This window comes from Heterodontus francisci, chromosome 12 (genome assembly GCF_036365525.1).
Source record: "Heterodontus francisci isolate sHetFra1 chromosome 12, sHetFra1.hap1, whole genome shotgun sequence".
NCBI classification, from domain to species: domain Eukaryota; kingdom Metazoa; phylum Chordata; class Chondrichthyes; order Heterodontiformes; family Heterodontidae; genus Heterodontus; species Heterodontus francisci.
The window spans coordinates 72,190,154-72,213,751 of record NC_090382.1 but is presented as its reverse complement, the minus strand read 5'-3'; the positions used below and the strand labels follow the sequence as shown (position 1 = coordinate 72,213,751).

The 23,598-nt window shown below is 43.5% G+C and overlaps 1 protein-coding gene across 3 annotated transcripts in view; it reads left to right on the top strand.

The window, feature by feature from the left end:
* The window catches only part of spock1 (SPARC (osteonectin), cwcv and kazal like domains proteoglycan 1), a 770,011-nt gene that overhangs the window by 646,360 nt on the left and 100,053 nt on the right, over nt 1-23,598 (top strand). For all 3 annotated transcript variants that reach the window (XM_068043616.1, XM_068043617.1, XM_068043615.1), the window contains exon 7: nt 16,417-16,531. In XM_068043616.1, the coding sequence (XP_067899717.1) occupies nt 16,417-16,531 (115 nt within the window). The remainder of the gene's footprint in view (nt 1-16,416; nt 16,532-23,598) is intronic.

Genomic DNA, 23,598 nt, shown 5'->3' with positions numbered 1-23,598 from the left:
TCATCTGCTAATGGGTTTAGCTAATTCAACTGCACTGCCATATGGTTTGCCTTTGTCTTCTTCCAATTGCAAATGCTGTGCTATTACTTCAATTATGTCTGGTTTTTTTGCTTCTTAACTCTAATGCCAACAGGTCTGCCAACTCCTTGAGCCTAACCTTGGTTAAGTTTCTCATCACTCAGGTATACATCCTTCTTCCCCAGAAAGGTCATAGCAAATAACAAAGACATTCTAGTTGGATAGACTTTATTCTATTGCACAAGAAACCTTTTTTTTTACTTTTCCTCTTTTCAATTATTACCCCATTTACAATAGCACGATGTCAGCGCTGGATTATGTTGGACAGAGCCCCCAATTATATGTTACGACTGAGGTGGGAGGAGTGCATTGTCTTTTCTAGTTCCACTTCTCCACAGGTCACAACGTATATTGAAATGTTTACCCTATTACCGATGTGGTCAATAATATACTCTACTCTTTATCCCAGAATAAAATGCAGCAACCAGGTTTCTTTAATAAACAACTAAATTATCAGTTTTTTTTAATAAACAAGACATAACCAGTAATGAAGCAAAGCATGAACACACAGATTGAAATAGGAAAGTTCCTATTTAGTTCCTTTTACATTAGCACCCACTGTGCACACACACACACACACTGTCATGAAGACCCTACCTGCCAAGAATGAGGCATTCTAATTTTGTCATATGAACATTAATTTTAAACTGTTGCTGAAAGGAAGAAATGACTTGTTTAAAGAGATCAGCAGTGGCTGAAAATCAATTGCAAGCTAAGAGACAGTGCCTGGAGGCAAAAGAACTGCTCCCTGATCCAATTAACCCAAATGGAATTTGATCACCAAACATTGAATGTGTAAGGAAGCCAGCATTCCAGGGTGTCTGCTAAGATGGAGAATCCACAAACGCAGGAGTTTGTTAAAACAACTAGTCACATGACTAACCTGCTGGCCCAGGTTTTTGTTTGAACTGCTCACAGCACAGTTTGGGAGATTGCAACTGAACTTGAAAGAAGAGAGCCTCTCTGTGGCTAGCTCTCTCCCTCTCTCATGAATCTCCAGATCCACTGAAGTCACTTAAACCCCAAGAGAGAAAAGACAACTATGTTGAAACAAGTTTTAAAGTGTGCAGTGGGCCCCAATGAAACAGCAAGATTTAACTGCAATCAAAAACTCTACATCAAACTCAAAGGACCGTAAATAAATCCCAGCTATTGCCTCAAACATTTCCCCTTTATTCTTTCTACTTTTCTGTCTCTATCTGCGTTGTGTGTTTATTGCGTATGCATGCTATCGTGTTCGCATCGTGTATTCATAGTCATTAACTGAATTAGAGTTGAAGGTTAATAAACTTCTACCTTTCTTGTTTAAATCAAAGAAAACCTGTCTGGTTGATTTCTTTGCCTCACAATTGGAGAGCAGTGAACAAGGATTCACTGAGGGGGGAGCTAAAAACATCGTTTTTAAAATTAAACCCTGTTACGGTTAAACCAGGCAAACGCTGAGAGAACCCTTAGACCCCTTTCTCAACTGGTCGTAACACACACACCGGTTAACCGAAAAATAGAGATTTTCTCTTTAGAGTTCTGTTACAAAAATAAGACAAAAAAGAATACTTTGGCCAAATACTTGCCAATTCTTGAAGAAAAAAGAGAAGATATGGAAAGATGTCAGTTGTCCCTTTTGATTTGGCATCCCAAATACACGTAGACGGCTGTCACTGGGATCTTTCTAGAACAGTTCTTTTCAGGCGATGTTGAAGATCAGTTTGGCAGGCTTTTCAGGCAAAATGCAGCATCAGTTTCTCTATTTCTTGTACTTGATTCTCAGCATTCTCAAAGAGATGGAAGAGGGTGCTAATGGTCACTGCTGTCTTGGCTGGTTTTCTCCAACTGCCTTCAAAGCAGTTAACATCCCAACACACTGTCCAAAGCGCAACCAAAAACAATATCTCAAGACTCCTGACCGCTATAAATTCTGACCTGTCACTTCTCTAAACATCTCCCCACGTCAAAAAGCCCCTGCTGGGTATTTATCTGAAGACGGGTGACTTCCAGTAAATGTTGTTTTCAAACTAGACCTCTCAATGTCCTTTCAATGACTCCAGTGGAAAAAACATCCATAGAATCCTTCTCAGTTTTCCAAAATAAAACAATGTCCATAATTCTAAAATACACAAGTCCTCAAAAAAAAAAACTTGACAAAAGGATATGGCAGCACTGTCATAACCGTATGGATCACATATGAAATTAGTTTGGGTAGTATTCATGTAATTCATATTAATTGGTCCACAGCACAAACTCCCCCAGTTAAGGATTAATTTGCCTTTAAGTTTGTAATCTCTCTTGGAGAGGCCACAGTGGATAGGCTAGTGTGGGAAATGGAAAAATATCTTATTGTTCTTTGTTTTGAGCTGAGGCACATTGTCGCAGTAAAGTTAAGAGTGTGTTATTCTCTGCTTAGTTCCGTTGTGCTTGACCTGAGAGTCATTGATGATGACATTAGGTGCTCAAAATAGGAACTGTTTAATTTCTCATTACTAATATCCCTCCCTTTACACTCAAAAAAAAAAGTCAAGAAGAGTCATCTTAAAAAAAAACTACCCATTGTTAATCAGAAAATTAAAACTCTCATGATTTTTTTCTAGCTTTTGTTCTCCAAGATATCCTGGTTTTTGCTCTAGATGTCAAGGAACATGATGGAAAAGACTGATTGATTAAATAGAACATAAAAACATAAATAGAAACAGTAGTAGACCATAAGACCCATCAAGCCTGCTGCACAACATTCAATATGATCGTGGCTGATATTTGGCTTCAACTGAACTTTCCTGCCTGCTCCCTATATCCCTTGATTCCCTGAGAGATCAAAAATCTGTCTAGCTCAGCCTTAAATATATTCAACGATGGAGCATCCACAACCCTCTGGGATAGAGAATTCCAAAGATTCACAACCCTTTGAATGAAGAAATTTCTCCTCACCTTAGTCCTAAATGATTGGCCCCCTTATACTGATACTGTACCCCCGTGTTTTAGATTCCCCAACCAGGGGAAATAACCTCTCAGCATCTATCCTGTCAAGCCCCTTCAGAATCTTGTAAGTTCCAATGAGATCACCTCTCATTCTTCTAAAGTCCAGTTGTAAATGTCATGTATCTGGATTTTCAGAAAGTGTTTAATAACGTGTCTCATGAGAGGCTTGATAGAAAAATTCAGGTATGTCAGTGCTTGCTTGCCTTAGGCGAGGGCCTTGCTGGCTACTCAAACCATGCCGGTTAAAATGGTGATGAGTATGAAGATGGCATCAATCAGATGAGTCGCTTGTTAGGATTTTACCTCTATGCACACATGGGGCAGGGTGAAAATCAAAGCTATATAAATATTGGGAGGTTTCCCTGTCAGTGACTTAACATTTAGTTTAAAAGAACATAGTGGCTCCTCTGTCAATTTAGAAAAAAAATCCAAAAACTTCCAAAAGATATTAATGATCAGGCTGGAACGAGGTTACAAAAGGGCTGTCCAGGAGTAAGCTGTTGATATTTTAATATATATATTAATTAGATGGCAAAAATAAATATTAAGCAGAATCTCCACATTTGAAGAAGGTACCATAATAGTAAGTATGATCTACAATGTATCTTTCAAATTGTATACTTTGATGTCACTGACCATTTTGCATAATGTAGAGTAATACAAGATTTGAATAATTTTGGATTATCTGGGTAGCAGGTGCAATTAAAGGTAAATAAGTGAAAAAATGACTAAACTGGGAGTCAAAAATGAAACAAAGGAGAATTTGTTGAACAGAATAATGTGCATTCCTCCAATCTTCCCTCTAAGCTGCGTGGTTGCGCAGAAGTTCCCGTGCAGGCCAAACACACGTTAGCCCCTTTAAGTTACCATGTGGCACCACAGTCCAAAAAGAAAAGATCCCAAACACTTAAATGAATAGGCCGTGCACAGCAAAACAAATTAGAGAGGGCATTTTTCTTGGACCCAGAAAAATCTTTAAAAAAAGAACAAATACTCATTCTCCAGACCAGTCTGCATCAGTCCCTTTAAGGACCATTGGTGAGGCCTCTCAACACCTGAGAACAATGGGTGGAATGTGTTTGGTACATACTCTGCTCATTGGTACCTCAAAATTGCATCGAGGTCCTACGTATGTCATTTAGAAGAATACAAATAGGCTCCCACCTGAAAAATGTGTACCAGAGCCCCCAACCAATATAAAAGTGAGCAGGAATGGGGTGGTAAGTGTATCGCCAAAATTTTGAGGCCAATGCTATGTATTCCCACTGGACAGAGTGAGATAAAATGGAGCTACCTTAAATTATCTCATTGGAGCAAACAGTACAGACACGTTCAAGAGAAAATTAGATTTCTTTCTGGAGAAAGAAGCAACTGAGGGATATGATAAGGTTAAGTATGGCAGAGGTTGATTTTTGAAGAATAGACAAGATTAGTGGACTTTTCCAATCCTAAAAATTAATATGTTCTCATGTTACAATAGCTTGAGTTATTTATGTTTCTGCCATATTGTATTGCCAGGTGACCTTTACACAAAACTCCAGTAATAACATCTGCTATGCAATATTTTTTCAATTGAGTATTTTTCCTTTCAGTACATAGACACTGTACCCTGATTTTAACTTGGGTGAGAATCAGGTGGACAGGAGTTGGGGGGCTGTTGGGGGAAGAGTGGCAAGCTTCTATGACATTGCCCAGGTGATTTTAACTCCCAGGCTTCATTTTAACATGATTGTCAAGCTACCCACTCAATTGCATCATGAAAAAGGCAGACCACCCATTTTCACTGCACAATTCCCAGAGAGATGGCAAGACCTAGAAAGTGGGAATGCACCTTGTAGTGAAATTGTATTCCCTTTGATAGATGGTGTTGAAACTCTGTGGACGGAATTCATTGTGATGCGTTTCAGGGATGCCACCAGGTTTTTAGATGCCTTCCTTAAGGTACTGATGGAGGAAGTCAGGGCAAAGAAGCAGGTACTGTTTCCCAGCACTCAGAGGAGCATTCCCAGGCTACTATGCAGCAAGCCTGGACAGAGGGGACATCAGTGATCAGTGCTACAAGCATCACCCCCAGGACTTGGCTTCACTGTCGGAAGAGGAGCAATAGCTTCACAAGAACAGCAAAGGTGAATGTAGCTCTTCATCTCTCCATTTCTTTCAACACCTGACAACACTCTATTCACCCCTCCCCCACAGCACTCAAAAATTCCCTTCCCTCCATCACATCCTTCAGCATTAAATGACAGGGGCACACTACAACACCACTTTCTCATCCCAAACACACTCACATCTTCCTTTGCTCTCTTCACAGTACAGACTAACAGCATTCTCTTCTCACAAATTTGCCACTTGCACAACCACCACGTCCTGCCAGAGCTCCTTCCTCACTTTGGTTTTCTATCCATCACCTCCCCATCCTCATTCCATCTTACTTCTCCAGCTCTCAGCACATCTATAAAGAAGCCCCATACATTTCCACTTTCCTTTTCAACACACAGTCAATAACTCTCACCTCTTAATACAAGATAAGGCAGCATGCAGTGCAAGGGAGCAGAACAAGAGGAGGAGATCCTCACATCATAGCTCTCACCCTAACAAAGCAGGAAGCCCTGGACATTATTGGCCTAAGAAGAGCCATAATGTTTGAGGAAGGTGAGGTCAGCAGCTTATCTGAGCAGGATGCATATTACTTAAAGCCATTCAGTCACCTCAACAAATATTCAGCATACTACACAACTTCAAGCTACAATCTGAAGACTGTTGGCTGCTATCGTCCAGCGTCTCAATGCTATGCCAATTCTTGCCCCTTTATTTTTTGCATCTTGGTCCTTGTCAGCACCTGGGTCCTGCTGGAGTAGACACGTTGGAGGAGGACACTCCTCCTGGGGATGCATTGGCATGCACTTCAGCCCTCCCAAAGCACTAGCACATGGATTATGCAGTGAGCTGGAGGGGTCTGTCCGTGGTGAAACAGACAGCATGAGTGAACAGACACTGGCGACAGGGACAGCCCTGGGCGCAGTTCAGTCGCAGGTGAGATCCAATCCCAGCTCTACTGAGCATGACGGGGATAAAAAAACCAATTGCTTGCCTCATGAGAGTAGTTGCAGCAGGTAATGGAAGGCCGAACAAGGAGTTTAAGCACCATTACTGAAAGCATGGAGGAGTCCAGCTTGTGCAGTGTCATCTCAGCTGTCTATAAAACTGTGCTGTTATGATTGTTGATTGTAATCACCAGCTGCATTCCTGCTGGATGGGCAGAGTCAAAATTGCCCTTATAAAATGAAGTAAATTGCAAATTGCATCATTTCGAGCTAACTTGGCCTTTGCCAAGAGAATAGAATTTCACAGTTAATGAAAATTTTCTGCTCCTCAATGGACATGAATTTCCTTCAAGGTGCCGCTGATTGACAGCTAATTAAGTATGAAAAATTATCTTTAACACTGTTCATTTGTTGTAAATAGTTTTATCTAGGATTTTAAATCATTGTATTTAAAAATGTTAAAGGATTCAAACTTCATCTGCTCTCAGGTTATTTGTCAAAGTCATCGGCTGTGCAACCTTTCAACAGTACGTGAAACAGCACTATAAAGATTCTCAGAGCACTTTGCAGCTGCTACAAATCAAATTGACTTTCAGCCACTTTAATTGCCCTAAGTATCTTGTGTATCTGTAGGATTCAAATGGTTCTGAACTTCCGCCGGTCCATTCTTATTCAGGGATTATATATAGTGGAATCTCATTATTGTAAACTTTTATCGCAAATTACTACTGATGATTTTTTTTTTAATGCTTTTGGAAGCTTCCTTCAAGTCCACATAGTCCTTGGCAAGAAGTAATTTAGTTCCCTCCATGAATTTGTAGTAATCCGGTTTAATTGGGTATATAGTAATTGTTACGTCCCCAGTCAGACTGTTAACTTTAAAACCATAGAATCATCGAAGGTTTAAGGTACAGAAAGAGGCCACTTGGCCGATCATGTCTGTGCCGGCCGAAAAACAATCCACCCATTCTAATCCCACTTTCCAGCATTTGGCCCGTAGCCCTGCAGATTACGGCACTTGAGGTGCATATTGTTATGACCAGGTGAGAAATGTGTCTAGGGGTCTTTTGCTGTCTTTACCTGGTCTTATTGTAACAGGGTTTTTAAACAGTGTTTTGAGCTCCCCTTTTTTTGAATCCTGGTTCACAACTTTCCAATTATAAGGCAAAGAAACCAACACACCAAAAGAAGGTTTTCTCAAGTTTAAAGGAGAAAAATGAAATTTATTAAAACTTAAACTCTAATATGGCTAATGCCTACGAACATACAATGCACCCAGGCTAGCATGCACATGCGATATATAGACATGCAAATAGGGACTGAAAAGAAGAAAAGAAAATATAGTAGAGAGAGGTTTTGAGGCAATTTCAGAATAATTTCTTGTTTACTGTGCTTCGAGCACACTTGAGTGTAGGTAGTCTTGCATTTCGTTGGTGTCCAGTGTTCACATAGGAGACTTTTCTCTCTCGGGTTCATGTGTTTTCACAAGATTCAGTTCCCTGATGTCTCTTCAGACTACTAGCAAAGATCGGATGTCCACCAAAGCTACTAAGTATATCACTTCATTCCATGACCATATGAAAGGCACAATTCAGCATAGCAGTGCCTCATCCGACCCCTTTCCTATCCTTAGTGGTGTGAAACAGGACTGTGTTATCGCACCTACACTGTTTGGGATCTTCTCACTGCTGCTCTCACATGCATTCAAGTCTCCAGAAGAAGGAATTTACCTCCACACAAGATCAGATGTAAAGTTGTTCAACCTTGCCCATCTTAGAGCGAAGACCAAAGTACGGAAAGTCCTCATCAGGGAACTCCTCTTTGCTGACAATGCTGCATTAACATCCTACACAGAAGAGTGTCTGCAGAGACTCATCGACAGGATTGCGGCTGCCTGCAATGAAATTTGGCCTAACCATCAGCCTCAAGAAAATGAACGTCATGGGACAGGACATCAGAAATGCTCCATCCATCAATATCAGCGACCACACTCTGGAAGTGGTTCAAAAGTTCACCTACCTAGGCTCATCTATCACCAATGATCTGTCTCTCGATGCAGAAATCAACAAGCGCTTGGGAAAGACGTCCACTGCTATATCTAGACTGGCCAAGAGGGTGTGAGAAAATGGCGCACTGACACAGAACAAAAGTCCGCGTGTTTCAAGCCTGTGTCTTCAGTACCTTGCTCTACGGCAGCGAGGCCTGGACAACGTATGTCAGCCAAGAACGACGTCTCAACTCATTCCATCTTCGCTGCCTCCGGAGAATCCTTGGCATCAGGTGGCAAGACCGTATCTCCAACGCAGAAGTCCTCGAGGCGGCCAACATCCCCAGCATATACACCCTACTGAGCCAGTGGCACTTGAGATGGCTTGGCCATGTGAGCCGCATGGAAGATGATGGCAGGATCCCCAAGGACGTATTGTACAGCGAGCTCGCCACTGGTATCAGACCCACCGGCCATCCATGTCTCCGCTTTAAAGACGTCTGCAAGCGCGACATGAAGTCCTGTGACATTGACCTCCAAAGCATAGGAGTCAGTTGCCAATAATTGCCAGAGGTGGCGGACAGCCATAAAGGCAGGGCTAAAGAGTGGCGAGTTGAAGAGACTTAGCAGTTGGCAGGAAAAAAGACAGAAGCGCAAGGGGAGAGCCAACTGTGTATCAGCCCCGACAACCAATTTTATCTGCAGCGCCTGTGGAAGAGTCTGTCACTCTAGAATTGGCCTTTATAGCCACTCCAGGCGCAGCTCCACAAACTACTGACCGTCTCTAGGTTCTTACCCATTGTCTCTCGAGACAAGGAGCCCAAAGAAGAAGAAAAGAGAAGAAAGAAGTTCTCTGAGAGATGAGCAAGCAGGAGAGAGGTCTTTGCTTTAGTTCCAGGAGCACACGGCATTCTGATTTCAAATTCTGTCTTTCCAATTTAGAACTGTCCTAGTTGGTCAGCAGGTGACTGACTGGTTTGACCAGGTTTCTTCTGTGTATTGGGGCAGGGACTGGTTCCTTTGTTTCAACACTGTCTGGTACTATGTAAATGTCTTTCCAGTCAGGGGTGTGCAATTTTAAGTTTTAATGCTCATGTGGTGAAATAATGTGTGCCTCGGTCTTGGCAGGTGGGGGGCTTGCCTGATAATATCCAGACTTCTTGTGAATGAGTTGAGGGTTTCTGCCCTCAACTGTCTGTGCCTTGGGCGGCACAGTGGCGCAGTGGTTAGCACTGCAGCCTCACAGCTCCAGGGACCCGGGTTCGATTCTGGGTACTGCCTGTGCGGAGTTTGCAAGTTCTCCCTGTGTCTGCGTGGGTTTCCTCCGGGTGCTCCGGTTTCCTCCCACATGCCAAAGACTTGCAGGTTGATAGGTTAATTGGCCATTATAAATTGCCCCTAGTATAGGTAGGTGGTAGGGAAATATATCGGGACCGGTGGGGATGTTATTGGAATATGGGATTCGTGTAGGATTAGTATAAATGGGTGGTTGATGGTTGGCACAGACTCGGTGGGCCGAAGGGCCTGTTTCAGTGCTGTATCTCTAAACTAAACTAAACTAAACTATCCTTTCAGGTAGTGATTCTTGACCCCCATCACCCGCTAGGTAAAAGGTCTTTCCTCCTCTCCCCTCTAATTTTTCTGCCAATCACTTAAAATCTATGCCCCCTTGTCACTGCACTCTCTGCTAAGGTGAAAAGACCCTTCACCTTCACTCTATCCGGGCCCCTCAAAATGTTGTACATTTCAATCAGATCTCCCCTCAGCCTTCTCTGTTCCAAGGAGAACAACCCCAACCTATCCAGTCTTTCCTCATAGCTGCATTTTTCCAGTCCTAGCAACATCCTCATAAATCTCCTCTGTACCCTCTCTAGTGCAATTACATCCTTTCTGTAATGAGGTGACCAGAACTGCACACAGTACTGAAGTTGTGGCCTAACCAATGAGTTATACAGCTCAAACATAACCTCCCTGTTCTTATATTCTATACCTCAGCTAATAAAAGAAAAGATTCCTTATGCCTTCTTAACCACCTGATCGATCTGTCCTGCTTCCTTCAGGGATCTATGGACATTCTCTCCAAGGTCCCTCACTTCCTCTACACTACACCCGAGCTATGAACTCCCCAGACCAATTTAAAAAGTACACCACAAGATTTCACGTTTTAAGACTTTTACTATAACAACTAAACTGAAAGTCCATGTTAGCTAAACAGTAAGTAGCTAATACACTAAATTACAGAGCAAGGTTTTTCCCTGTAACTTATTGGAATACTTATACATTACACAATGTCCTCATTGAAATGATATCTTTGCAGTTAAAAGTCCCAAACTCCTCTCAGTTGCAATGGGTTGGATCTCCCAGTCCTTCTTAAAGTCAATGCCCTCTTCACTCACTTCTTCCGAGCACTTTTGGCCTGGACTTCCGTGAATAAGGTGATCTCTGGTGACCCCGTTGGTCTTTTTTCCCTCTGCAAACCTCAGCTTTCAAATTGGGTTCAAGGTTTCACAGTCTTTCGCTGTATCAGTGTTCTGAGAGCAGATGTTTTCTCTCTCTTTTCTGAGACTGCCACTGCTACTCTTTGTGTCTTCCAGCTTCCTTACAGCCTCCAGACTTCTGAAAGCCTGTTGAATTTATCCAGAATCAAAAAATCAATAGTCATTTGCTTTTTTCAGTATACAGAGGCCACAAGTCTGGCCACAGCAGAACCATCCAGGCATTCTTTTGTTTCCAGATGTTAAAAATTTCAACTTGAGTTTGCACCTTTGGAGCCCCTGGTTCCCTGTTTATGATCTGAGAGTGGGAGAGCGAAAACCATTGTTCTTCATGTGTTACGACCTTGGCATTTCACTTTCATAAGGGTCGTTGATCTGGTTTCCTTGTTCGCATGGTAAACAGGATCCCTGTCTTGTCTCTAGGTAGAGTTGGTGTGAGGTCACATAGCTCCTCTGAATCCTCCTTACACTACATTAAAAATCACAGTTTTTAAAAACATAATCATTCTACAAAGTTCAAAATGAAGAATATAGGTCAGCAAAATTAGAATCATTGTTCTGTGTGGAAAAATGTCACCAAGGCAATCCACGTGTATCATTGTGTGCCACCAATACCTGTCATGTTCCTTGATGCTTTTGCAGACATTACAATTGCTCATGGAATGGCATGGACTCGATGGGCCAAATGGCCACCTTCTGGGCTTTATGACTTTATGTTGAGACCTCAACAAATTCCTCCAGGCTCCATATTACTGATATTTTACTGCAGTGACTTTACCATAAGCTATCATCATAGCGGCCTGAATTGCTCCAAGAACATTACTCCCATATCTTGAGAGGTTTATCGAGCACCTCTGTGACAATCCTGGACAGAACACTGGAAAAGCTGATTATCACAAATAATTTGTCTTTCACTGCTAACCTTCACTCTCCCCTTCACTCTGTCTCTCTTTCTCTCACTCTCTCTGTCTCCCTCTCTATCTCTGCATTGCACTTTTACTTGTTTCTCAGCTTTATTGACACTACCATAGCAATTGTTTCTCTGACTGTACGCTCTTGTTCCTCCTAAGCTTCTCAGCTCCAAATGCACTGTTTCACATACTCTTCTTAGCTGATGATTCACTGCAGGTGTATTACTGTAGAGCATGCCATATCTGAATCACAGCTACCTGAGTCTATCCAAGACTTAAATACTACTCTTATCTCTTGGGAGGCTTTTCTAACACCTTACTATGTTAAAATAAAAACTCACTATAGAGTCTTATACTGTAACCCACTTGTTCCCAGGACCTCAAAACTGTCAAACTCTGTACCGCTTTAATCTTGGGGTGCAGTAACTGTTATGGATTTGGATTACAATTTGCATGATTTGACTTTTGGAGGCGGCTTCTTGCTTTCAGTAATGTATTGTTTTTGAAGACAGCCATCTTCCCAATTTTGGTTTCTGTTTGAAATATCCTAGGAGTAAAGTTACATTTCAAAGGCATTACAAATTAGGCTGCATTTACACTGTAAATATCTATTATTTCACAGGTAGCTGTTGTCTGATGTGCAATCAGCAGACCCCAATTATGTCACAATCTGGCAAACAGTGAGGTACTATAATACCAGAGCTCTGTAAAGTGTTCTCTGACACAGGTACAAGGTTGTTCTCTTTCTGGAGATTTTTCATGTTAGGAACGCGCAGCAGGAGTTGTGTTACATTCTAATATTTAAAAACATCAATACAAAGTTTAAAGAGCTTCCAGCGGATTCAACGAGCATTACATTAGAATCTCCCTCCCACTTGATGCATTGACATGCACCTAATACTGCTTTGTATCACTGTGAAATGTAATTGTCCCTTAAGCAGTCTGGCTCTTCCAGTCATATTTTCTATTTTCACAAGGCTGCTAAAGACTTGCGAACCTTTCATACCACATTTGGTACGAATGAAATGATGGGAGTCACATGAAACTAACAAAGCAGAGCACAAGACTAAGGTTGTTTGATGTGATGTATAATATATGGTAGCCACAATTTAATAAATTCAAGATAGTGTAATAGTTTGTGTATATTAAAATGTTATTAAATTACTGTTTCTTTTATATATAGGCCGGATTTAACCCCTTCCCCGCCACCACCCCAGGAGCAGGCTAGGAGGTTGTGGTGTGTAAAGCCGGGTGGGAGGTGCCATGCCCATCGTCTACCTGCTCCCACTGCTATTTTCCCATTAATTGCCACTTAAGGACCTCTTCCCGCACTGCTGGTGGGATCCTTCTGATCTGGCACCCTGTGTCCCAAGGATGCACCCCCCCACCAGCAGCATGGGCCACCCCCACTAAAACAACCCCCCCCCCCACCGCCCTACACTCCAACCCCCACTGCCCTTTGCCAGGGCTTAGCCGATTGGCCCCAGCAAGGCCCAATCCCCACTTACTTTTTTGGAAGCCGACGGCCATGGTACTTTTCTTACTGGGTGCAGTCCCAGTGGTCACCGTTCCCAGTAGTGTTGCTGGGACCGAAGAGCTGTCAGCCCTGTGGCTGAATTGACTGAAGCCGATTAAAGGCCTGAGCCACGCGAAATAGCAGTGTGGCTTTCAGGCCTGGCAGAGACAGGTTCCTCCTCGGCTTTCCAATCGGTGGGCGGAGCCACCACTTCAGCATTAAATTCCGGCCATACTTTGTATTTTGACTTTTATCAACTTTAATCACTCCACCAATAGCAGCCTTGCCTTCAGCTGCCAAAACCTTAAGCTCTGAAATTCCCTTCCTAAACTTTTCCGTCTCTCTACCTCTCTTTCCTCCTTGAAGATGCTCCCTAAAACCTACCTCTTTGACCAAGCTTTTGATCATTTGCCCTAATATGGCTTATGTGGCTCGACTTCAGGTTTTTGCTTCATAACGCTGCCATGAAGCATCTTGGGATGTATTATTATGTTAAAGGCACTATATAATTACAAATTGTTTCTGTTAATCTTACATCTATGTCCTCTTGTCCTATACCCATAAACCACTGGAAGCAGTCTCATGATTTTAAACACCTCTATCAAATCATCACTTAATTTCCTCTGTTATAATAAAAGCAGTCCTAGTTTCTCGCACCTTTCTACATGTACGAACTTTATAATTGATTTCATCATCCCTAGTGATTGAGAACAGAGTCTGTGCAGAAAATAGGCTTCAGAGTAGTAGAATTGGAGTTTGTTTATGTAAAGCCAGGGATGTTATATACTGGCTTGGCAGAGGCAATGAAATAAAAGACCACAGGCTAGATTTTCTGTCTGTTTATAGTCAATGGGCAGAAAATCTAACCTTCATGTACTTTTTGTACCTCAAATGAAAGGCCAAGGAACCACAGAGGGAAAATGATTCACAAAGCCTAAAGTCAAAAAATCTTCAAATCACAAATCACCACGATCTCAGTAGAAGAGCTCACCAGAGGACAGACATATCAAACCTTCTTTGAAATTGAAATATTGTGTGTGAAATAATGGCTTAAAGTAAATAATTATTGGCAAAATCTCAAAGTACACTTTTAAATTAGGTTTTCAAAACCCATATAGTTTAAGACACAATGGTAACTATTTTCATGTTTTTATTTATTTGGAAAGGAAGGGAGATGTAAATAGCAGATAAATGTAAAATACTGCAAAAAGAAGAATAAAATATGTGTCATGCATACTCCATAAATAGTGTTGAAAGTTAAGGTTGAAGTTGGAAATACCTCGGAGGCATGGTCAATTCAACTCTCAACATGTCCAAACAATGCAGAGAAGCAATCAATAACGCCATTAGGATGTTAACCTACCTAGTCAAAACAGTGGAACAGAAGTCAGAGGAAGCAATGAATAAATTGTACAGTGTGCTAGTCAGACCACAACTTGAGTACTGTGTCCAATTCAGATGGTCAAGAAACAAGGAAGACATTCAAATGCTGGAGGTAATACAAGAAATAGTTTCAGAGGAGCGAGTTATGATAAAAGACTGGAGAGACTTGAGCTATTCAGCCTGTAGAGGTCTATAGATAGTAAATGGTATGGAAAACATTATCCAGAATATTGTTATAAAATGAAGAAGTAGGACAAGGGTACACCAGTTTAATGTAGTAAAAGGTAATTTTAGGACTGATATTAAGAAGTGTTATTTCATGCAGAGAGTGACTAACATTTGGAATGGACTTCTGGACAGAGTGGTGGAGGAGACAACCTTGCAATTATTTAATTTATTATTTTATTTAATTAACAAAATAAGTTGATGCAGCAATGGGGGAGTTTAAAGTCATTCCAGATGCATGACAAGATGGGCTGAATGGCTTTCCTCATCCACAAGTATCTTCTTGCAGGCAGCCAAGCAGTGAGAGTTCATTCTGTGCTATCAAGTAGTTTTGGGGTGACAGAAAAGTTATGGTGTACAGGTAGAAGAACTCTGCAGAAATTCCAAGTGAAATGTTTCGGGGCGGTGGGTGGGGCAGCTAGGAGTGTCTACATTCTCTAAATATTTAAATCAAATTTGTATTGGTTTAAAAGTATGTTTGGGAAGTCTCAGAAAATTCCCGAGTTGTGTTAAACCCCAGATGTGTGAGACTATTCTTCAGATTGCTCTTGACCTTGGAATAATGCTACAAATTCAGTACTAATGTGAAGTGGAAATCACTTTGCAACAATACGAGAGTTGCAGTTTAAATACATTTCGTGAGAGAGGCGAGTTGAAATATATAGGTTGTATGTATTTGTAAAAGAGACATTGAACAGTAAAGAACCCTCTGCCATGCTAGAACTAATACATCAGCCTATAAGTTGGGCACCAAAACCTCCAATATGGTGGGATGGAAGCACATGCTCGTAACAAGCCAGAAGTGTGCCGATCACTATAGGTGTGCAAAGGAGACCCAACCCGGCCCTAACCCAATACATGTCGTCGGATCCTTTCGGAGTCAGGTAGCAGGCCTTTACATCAGTACATAGGTAAAGGCCTGCTACCCGACCCGACCCCGACGGGTCCCGCCGACGTGTCGGGTTCAGTTCGGTTTGGGTCGGTCCTCCGGGTCTGGCATTCGGGCTCGGGTCCAGTTTCCTTTGCACACCTTTACCAATCACCACAATTGTGTAGGCAAAAGGTTATGGGTACAGGTTCCACACCTGGTCCCTTTGCATATTCAAATAAAGGCCGATTGCCAAATTGAGGACCCTCTGCAACATTGGGTTGGCCTCAACACAGCTAGCACCAGGTAAGTTGCTTTCAGGAAACTAGGTCTAGATGTGGCAGAACAAACCATCCTTAAAGGGCCACAACCAACAAGGTCTATGTTTAAAATACAATTACCTGATTATGGAGTTGGGAAAAGCAGGAGTGCTCTTCCCAGCACCACATTCAAACCACATGGTTTGCTGCTGGCTGCTTTGTTTTCTTCCCCCAATAACACCCCAGATCATGACCTTGGCCTCTCAGTGCTCTGATCACTGTCGACCTCTCCCCGATCATTACTACTCGCTCCCCGCCTGCCACCGCTACCCTGTCTGTCAATTGCCCTCCTTCCTGCTGTCCCCTTTAAGAACTTGACTGTGGACCGCTGCTGACATCACAACAGCCTGATCTTCGTGTCCTTTTCTCTTGCAAGCTGCTTGGGGGTGCCCGTTACGTGTTCGGAGCTCTCTGACCAGACGATGATGAGGTGCAAGACCTGATGTTACATGGGCCTCGGGCTTATCCAGTCAGCCGCAGGAATTGATTCCTGTGTCTCCTACATGCCTGTTTTCAGACCCGCTCAAATTTCTAGACCATCATTACATGTGATGTAGGTTCAGAGGAAGTGAGAAGTGAATATGTTGTATAACATTCCCTTTGCCTTTTTTGATTACAGTGTAAACTTGATTACCAAGCTTGTTCTTCACATAAGACAATCACCTTGAGATGCAAAGGACCTTGTCCTTGTCTTCCTGGCCAAGAAAGTGTGAAGCTGAAAAATGAAAAGACAGGTAAGTCACAAAGGAGACCGAAGTAATCCAATACATTTAACTGTTCAAATTACAATTTACTTTTCTATTCAATAACACTTTTGTGTGCCAATTATGTGATTCAAATTGATTTCTAAAACATCTCAGGGATTATTTAAGATTGGATGCTTGAGGGTGAATTTAAAATAGAAAGATTGTTTTTAAAGTTATGAAATTAAAGTAGGTTGAGGTTAACTCTCGGGATATGAAACAGATTTCCATTAGTATTGTGTAGGTCCAGTGCAAACACATAAAGCATAGCAAACAGAAAACCAACAAAACAAGGTGAACAAAGGAGAGACAACTTAACTCTGAGTACCAGTATGAAACTTTCTTAGAAACATAAACGCCTAAAATTTGATCTGGTTCCATTTTCGGGCGCAGGGATCACATTTTGCAAACAGCCCGCGCTCAGTCCTGTTGCTGTCCAGTACTGCCTCCTCATTTCCATGATTATAGCATTCAGCGAGTATAACCCGTGCTGCTGGTTGGCTGAATGCTGAACAGGGAGCCTATCAGAATGCATGGCTAGCACATGTTTCAGCTTGCCTGCACCTCTTAAAGACAGCCTCTTAAAGGGGAGCTGCACTCATTAAATGGAAACTGCTGCTTGTAGTGCAAGTGGCTGCAAGTAGAAGCTAAAGAAATGGGGCACCTGGGAAGAGAGAGGGCTCTGAGGTTTACGGATGTGGTGCTGGTAACCTTAGTGATAGAGGTCAACAGGAGGAAAAAGGTCATATTTGTGTGGGGTATTAAAAAGGCAATGACATTAACCCTTTGAAAACTGAACTAAACCAAAATCAAAGCAATAGCAATATTGCAAGTTTTGTGTTGATTTGTAGTTTTGTAAATATCTAATTTTATACTGGCGGGATTAAAATGTGTTCAGATATCGTAAGCGAGGAAAGATAAGCGGCAGTGATAAGAGAACAGTGTCAAAGAGTGAAAATACAGAGACACCGGCGGCAGGGATGAGAGAGTAGCAGCAGAGAGTGAGAACGCAGAGATACTGATGGCAGGGATGAGCTAGAGATGATGATGAAACAAAAAAAGGTGTATAATGCATGTCAGGTGAATTTCTTCAAGTGAGAACCAGGCCATATACAATTAGTTTAGAGGGGAGGTGAAGAGGAAAATAAGACAGGCAAAGAGAGACTGAGTATAGAATGGCAGTCAACATAAAAGGGAACCCAAAAATCTTCCACCGGCATGTAAATAGTAAGCGGGTAGTAAGAGTTGGAGTGAAGTCTATTAGGAACAAAGAGGGTAATATATGCTTAGAGGCACAGGGCAAGGCTAGAATACTTAATGAGTACTTTGTATCAGTGCTTACTAAGGAAGACAAAATATCACTAGAAGCAGAGTGAGTAGAGGCAATGGATCGGGTAACAATTGAGAGGGAGGAGGTGCTGGAAAGGCTGGCTATGCTTAGGGTAGACAAATCACCTGGTCCAGATGGCTTGCATCCCAGGTTGCTAAAGGAAGTGGGGTGGTGATAGTGGGAGGGATTACCATAACTTTCCAATCTTCCCTAGATATGGGGGAGGTGCCAGAGGATTGGAGAGTGGAAAATGTGAGACGCTTATTCAAAGGTGTAAGGACAGTCCTAGCAACAACAGGCCAGTTAGTTCAGTATCAGTGGTGGGTAAGATTTTAGAAACAATAATCAGGGGGGGAAAAAATCAACAGAGCACTTTCAACCTGGACTTCCATGAATAAGGTGATCTCTGGTGACACTGTTGGTCTTTTCCTTCTCTGCAAACCTCAACTTTCTAATCAGGTTCAAGTCTTTGTAGCCTTTCACTATATCAGTATTCTGAGAGCAGGTGTTCCCTCTCTGTCTCTCTCCTGAGGCTGCCACCACTGGTCTTTTGTCTTCCTGTTTTCCTTACAGCCTCCAGATTTCTCCAAGTCTGTCGAATTAATCCAGAATCAAAAGATCAATAGTCATTGGCTTTTTACAAGTCTGGCCACAGCAAAACCATTCAGGCCTTTTGTTTCCAGGTGTTAGCAGTTACAACTCGCATTTGCATTTTCAGAGCCACTGGCTGCTTGTTTTCAATCTGAGAGTCTGGGAAAGTGAAACCCAATGTCCGACAGGTGTAATAACCTTACATTCTGTGCTTTTCAAAGGGGTCTTTAATCTGGGTTCCCTGTTGTCCTGATAACCAAGATTCGTGGAATCATAGAAAGTTTACGGCACAGAAAGAGGCCACTTGGCCCATCGCGTCTTTGCCAGAAACCTGTCAATTTTTAAAACATAATTACGCTACAAGGTCCAGCATTCATAATACTAGGATCACTGTTTATTTTTGCTATATATAAATGACTTGGATCTTGGAATACAGAGTAGAATTTCAAAATTTGCCAATGATACCAAACTTGGACAAGTTTCAAACAGTAAGGATCATATGAACTGCCTGCAGCAGGACATGGGCTAGCAGAATGGGCAGACAAGTGGCAGATGGAATTTAATATAGACAAGTATGAGGTGATGCATTTTGACAGAATGGATAGGGTAGGACAATATAGACTGAATGGTGCAGTTATTGAAAAGTGTGCAGGAACAGAGCAGGGATGGGCACCAACATGTTGCACCGCGGACATTTGACAAAATTATTGATTCAGCCACGGATATGGACAATTAATCTGTATTTAAAGTGTATAGCCAACATAATGCCAACAAAACACAGTCCGCTTTAAAACACATTTCTCCTTATTTAGTGAGATATATGGCAATGCTTTTGCTTTCACAAGTAGTCAATGCATGCCCGCAGACTTGATGTAGCGATGCAGAGAATTCAGATACATGTCCATCTGTCTGGAGTGATCTTGATCTCTTTCTCTCTCCTCTCTCTGTCCATCCCTCTCCCCTCTGTCCCCCGTATCTCTCTCTTTCCCATGTCTCTCTCTTTCCCATGTCTCTCTCTTTCCCATGTCTCTCTCTTTCCCATGTCTCTCTCTTTCCCATGTCTCTCTCTTTCCCAAGTCTCTCTCTTTCCCATGTCTCTTCCCCCCCCGCCCACTCACTCTCTCTTTCCCATGTCTCTTCCCCCCCGCCCCCTCTCTTTCCCATGTCTCTTCCCTCCCGCCCCCTCTCTCTCTCTTCCCCCACCCCGCCCTCCCTCTCTCTCTCTCTTCCCCCACGCTCTCTCTCTCTCTCTTCCCCCCCCGCCCTCTCTCTCTCTCTTCCCCCCCGCCCTCTCTCTCTCTCTCTCTCTTCCCCCCCCGCCCTCTCTCTCTCTTCCCCCCCGCCCCCTCTCTCTCTCCCCCCTCTCTCTCTTCCCCACCGCCCCCTCTCTCTCTCTCTCTCTCTCTCTCTCTCTCTCTCTTCCCCCCGCCCTCTCTCTCTCTCTTCCACCCCCGCCCTCTCTCTCTCTCCACCCCCCTCTTCTCCCCCGCCCCCTCTCTCTCTCTCTTCCCCTGCCCTCTCTCTCTCTCTTCCCCCCCCCCGCCCTCTCTCTCTCTCTCTCTCTCTCTCTTCCCCCGCCCTCTCTTTCTCTCTCTTCCCCCCCCCCCCCCCCGCCCTCTCTTTCTCTCTCTTCCCCCCCCGCCCTCTCTTTCTCTCTCTTCCCCCCCCGCCCTCTCTTTCTCTCTCTTCCCCCCCCCGCCCTCTCTTTCTCTCTCTTCCCCCCCCCGCCCTCTCTTTCTCTCTCTTCACCCCCCCTCTCTCTCTCTCTCTCTCTCTTCCCCCCCCGCCCTCTCTCTCTCTCTCTCTTCCCCCCCCGCCCTCTCTCTCTCTCTCTCTTCCCCCCCCGCCCTCTCTCTCTCTCTCTCTTCCCCCCCCGCCCTCTCTCTCTCTCTCTCTTCCCCCCCCGCCCTCTCTCTCTCTCTCTCTTCCCCCCCCGCCCTCTCTCTCTCTCTCTTTCCCCCCCCCTACCCTCTCTCTCTCTTCCCCCCCCGCCCTCTCTCTCTCTCTTCCCCCCCCACTCTCTCCTTCCCCCCCGCCCTCTCTCTCTCTCTTCCCACCCCCCCCCCCCGCCCTCTCTCTCTCTCTTCCTCCCCCCGCCCTCTCTCTCCTTTCCCCCCCGCCCCCTCTCTCCTTTCCCCCCCGCCCTCTCTCTCTCTCTCTCTCCTCACTTCCCCCCTCCCCCGGCCTCTCTCTCTCCTCTCTTCCCCCGCCCCCCCCCCCTCCACCCCCCCCCCCCGCCCTCTCATCTGTTCTACTCACACCAGCACTCTCCAAGGCTGATTCTGCAAGCCAAGGCAGGGAGCACTTGATTGACGTCACCAGTCTTCCCAGTGAGTCCTGCCTCCCCCGCACCCCCATTCAACGGAGGTCCACACACAGGAAAACATTTTGTGCTTTTAATTGGTGGATTGGAGGAACAGATACAAGACTTTGGTGGGACGTAGGACATAGCCCGATCACTTTTGCATTTTAAAATACAAGTTTAAAGGCTTGGAGCAAGACATTTAAAATTACCACAGACCTCAAAATTTTTATCAGACACTGGTGTCCGTGTACATACATGTTGCCAATCCCTAAAACAGAGTGACCTGAGGGTGTATGTGTATCGACCTATCGATCTTTGAACATGGCAGGACATATTGAGAGAGTGGTTAGCAAAGCAAATGGGATCTTGGGCTTCATAAATAGAGGCATAAAGTACAAAAGCAGGGAAGTTATGCTGAACCTTTATAAAGCTTTGGTTAGTCCCCAACTGGAGTATTGCATCCACTTCTGGTCACCACACAGAAGGATGTCAGGATTCTTGTTAGGGTGCAGAGCAGATTTATCAGAATGGTTCCAGGGATGGGGGATATTAGTTACAAGGTTAGTTTGGTTGTTCTCCCTGGAGCAAAGGAGATTGAGGGGAGATTTAATAGACGTGTGCAAGATTGTGACAAGCTCAATTAAGTTAGAAAAGGAAAAGCCATTCCCATTAACTGATGGTCCTATGACTCGGGGACACAAATTGAAGGTTTTGGGCAAGAGACTCGGGGGGAATGTGGGGAAGAACTTTTTTATGCAGCGAATGGTAATGACCTGGAGCTTGCTGCCCACAAGGGTGGTGGAAGTGGAGACAATCAATGATTTCAAAAGGAAATTGGATGGGTACTTGAAGGAAATAAAATTACAGGGCTACAGGGATAGAGCGGGGGAGTGGGACTGACTGGATTGCTCTGCGGAGAGTCGGCATGGACTCGATGGATCGAATGGCCATCTTCTATGCTGTAAATGACTCTATGATTCTATATTGTGAATACTGGGTTATGTGAGCTTACAAAAAAATGAAATTCGGAATAGAATACATAATTTTGTCTACTGAAAAATCCTACTCTTAATCAAGTAGGTAAACCATGCCTTTTGTACAGTAACAACGCCATTCACATTTGGCAGTATCTGAGATAAATTGCATCCTCTTCCACTGTGCGTTAATGTCTGAGTATAGTCTGGAAAAAATCATCAGGTTAAAAAACAAGTTTTGTTATTCCCTGAACAAGAGTATAATACTGGGATACAAACTGATAAGCTTAAATATCTCTAAGTGAGGTTTTCATTATGTTCCAAACCTTTTATAATTTGGAGTAATTCCCAGCGTGCTATAGAGACCTGACATTCCAATAGCTATGTAAACAGCCCTATTAATATTGTTCATTTGGATGGAGTCCAGTTTGTACAAGACTAAATGTTACTCGTGCACGGGTGCTGAATAGTCTTAGCGCTGTGATAAGCAGCACTCGTACTGTTTATCAATCTGCTAACATACTATTGATTTTATTTTTAGCTCTTTGAGTACAGGATTTTTTATTTCGGAGGGACCTAAAACACAATTAAGGAAAAAGTGTGTGCTTGTGTCTTTGACCAGTCACACTGATAATTTGAGCTTTACAGACCTTGTTCTGTGTTGTGCTCTCCTGAAATGGATAGGCACGTTACAGTGAGAATAGACCAGTTGTGCATCACAAGATACACTTGATAGAGTTCTTGATTATCTTGCTATAAAAACAGGAACAACAGAACTATTACTGTGGGAATGCATCAGAATGGAAATCTGACTCTATAATGACTAGTAGACCAGTCAGGCTGCAAGGATGAGACTTGAAATCAAATTCAAATAAAAACTGGCTTAAAAGGTGGATGACTTTCATTTCGATAGCGCCTTTCATAACCTCAGCACATCTCATAGCACTTTACAGCAAATGAAGGGTTTTGACATGTAACCACTGTTGTAATGGAGGAAATGCAGCAGCCAATTTGCAGAAGCAACCTCCCATAAACAACAATGTGATAATGACCATATAATCTGTTTTAATGATGTTGGTTGAGGGATAAATGTTGGCCAGAACACCAGGGAGAACTCCCCTGCTCTTCTTTGAGTTTTCCCATGGAATCTTTTACGTCCACTGAAACAGGAAGTTGGGACTTCATCCAAAAGACGGTGGCCGAGAAATTCAGCAGCATCCATTTTTGGGGTCCTCACCTGCAGAGTGCTAACAGCCTGCACTCAAATGGGGGAGGTCTAAGGAGCTCAGGATTTTGGGTTCAGACCTCATTATCATGTAGGAGACACAGCAGTAGCACCCTGCAGAGGTTTATCTACTAATGCTCAGATAAGTGATTGGGTAAGAAAGCAGGGATCTGGAGGAGGAATGGCTGGGCCTTGGAGTATGATCGGAGGAGGCTAGGAGGTTCGGAAAGAACATCGCAGCGGTCTGCAGTATTGTTTGCTGGGCCTCTGAGAACAATTGGGGATGGGCTGCTAGGAGTTTGGGATCAGGGCTGGGGGGAGATTTCAGACCTGAGCACTGGTGATTAAGGTGGGTACTTAGATTTTTTAATTCCATGCTTCTCAGCATTACTTTTCCCGGAGGCAATCAGTACTAATACTGGCTGCCGCAGGCACAAGCTGAAATTACAAGAGGAAGCAGAAGCAGGGATTAAGTCCCTTATCTGCATATGTTAATGGCCCAATGCCAGCTTCTGATGTGGGTAAAGGATGCCCTTTACCAAAATGCTGCCTGGTGCCTGGTGCAGTCCACAGCAGAATTGTGTGCGCAGCATGGGCACCATTTTGGACACACATGGCACTTGTAGTGCCAAA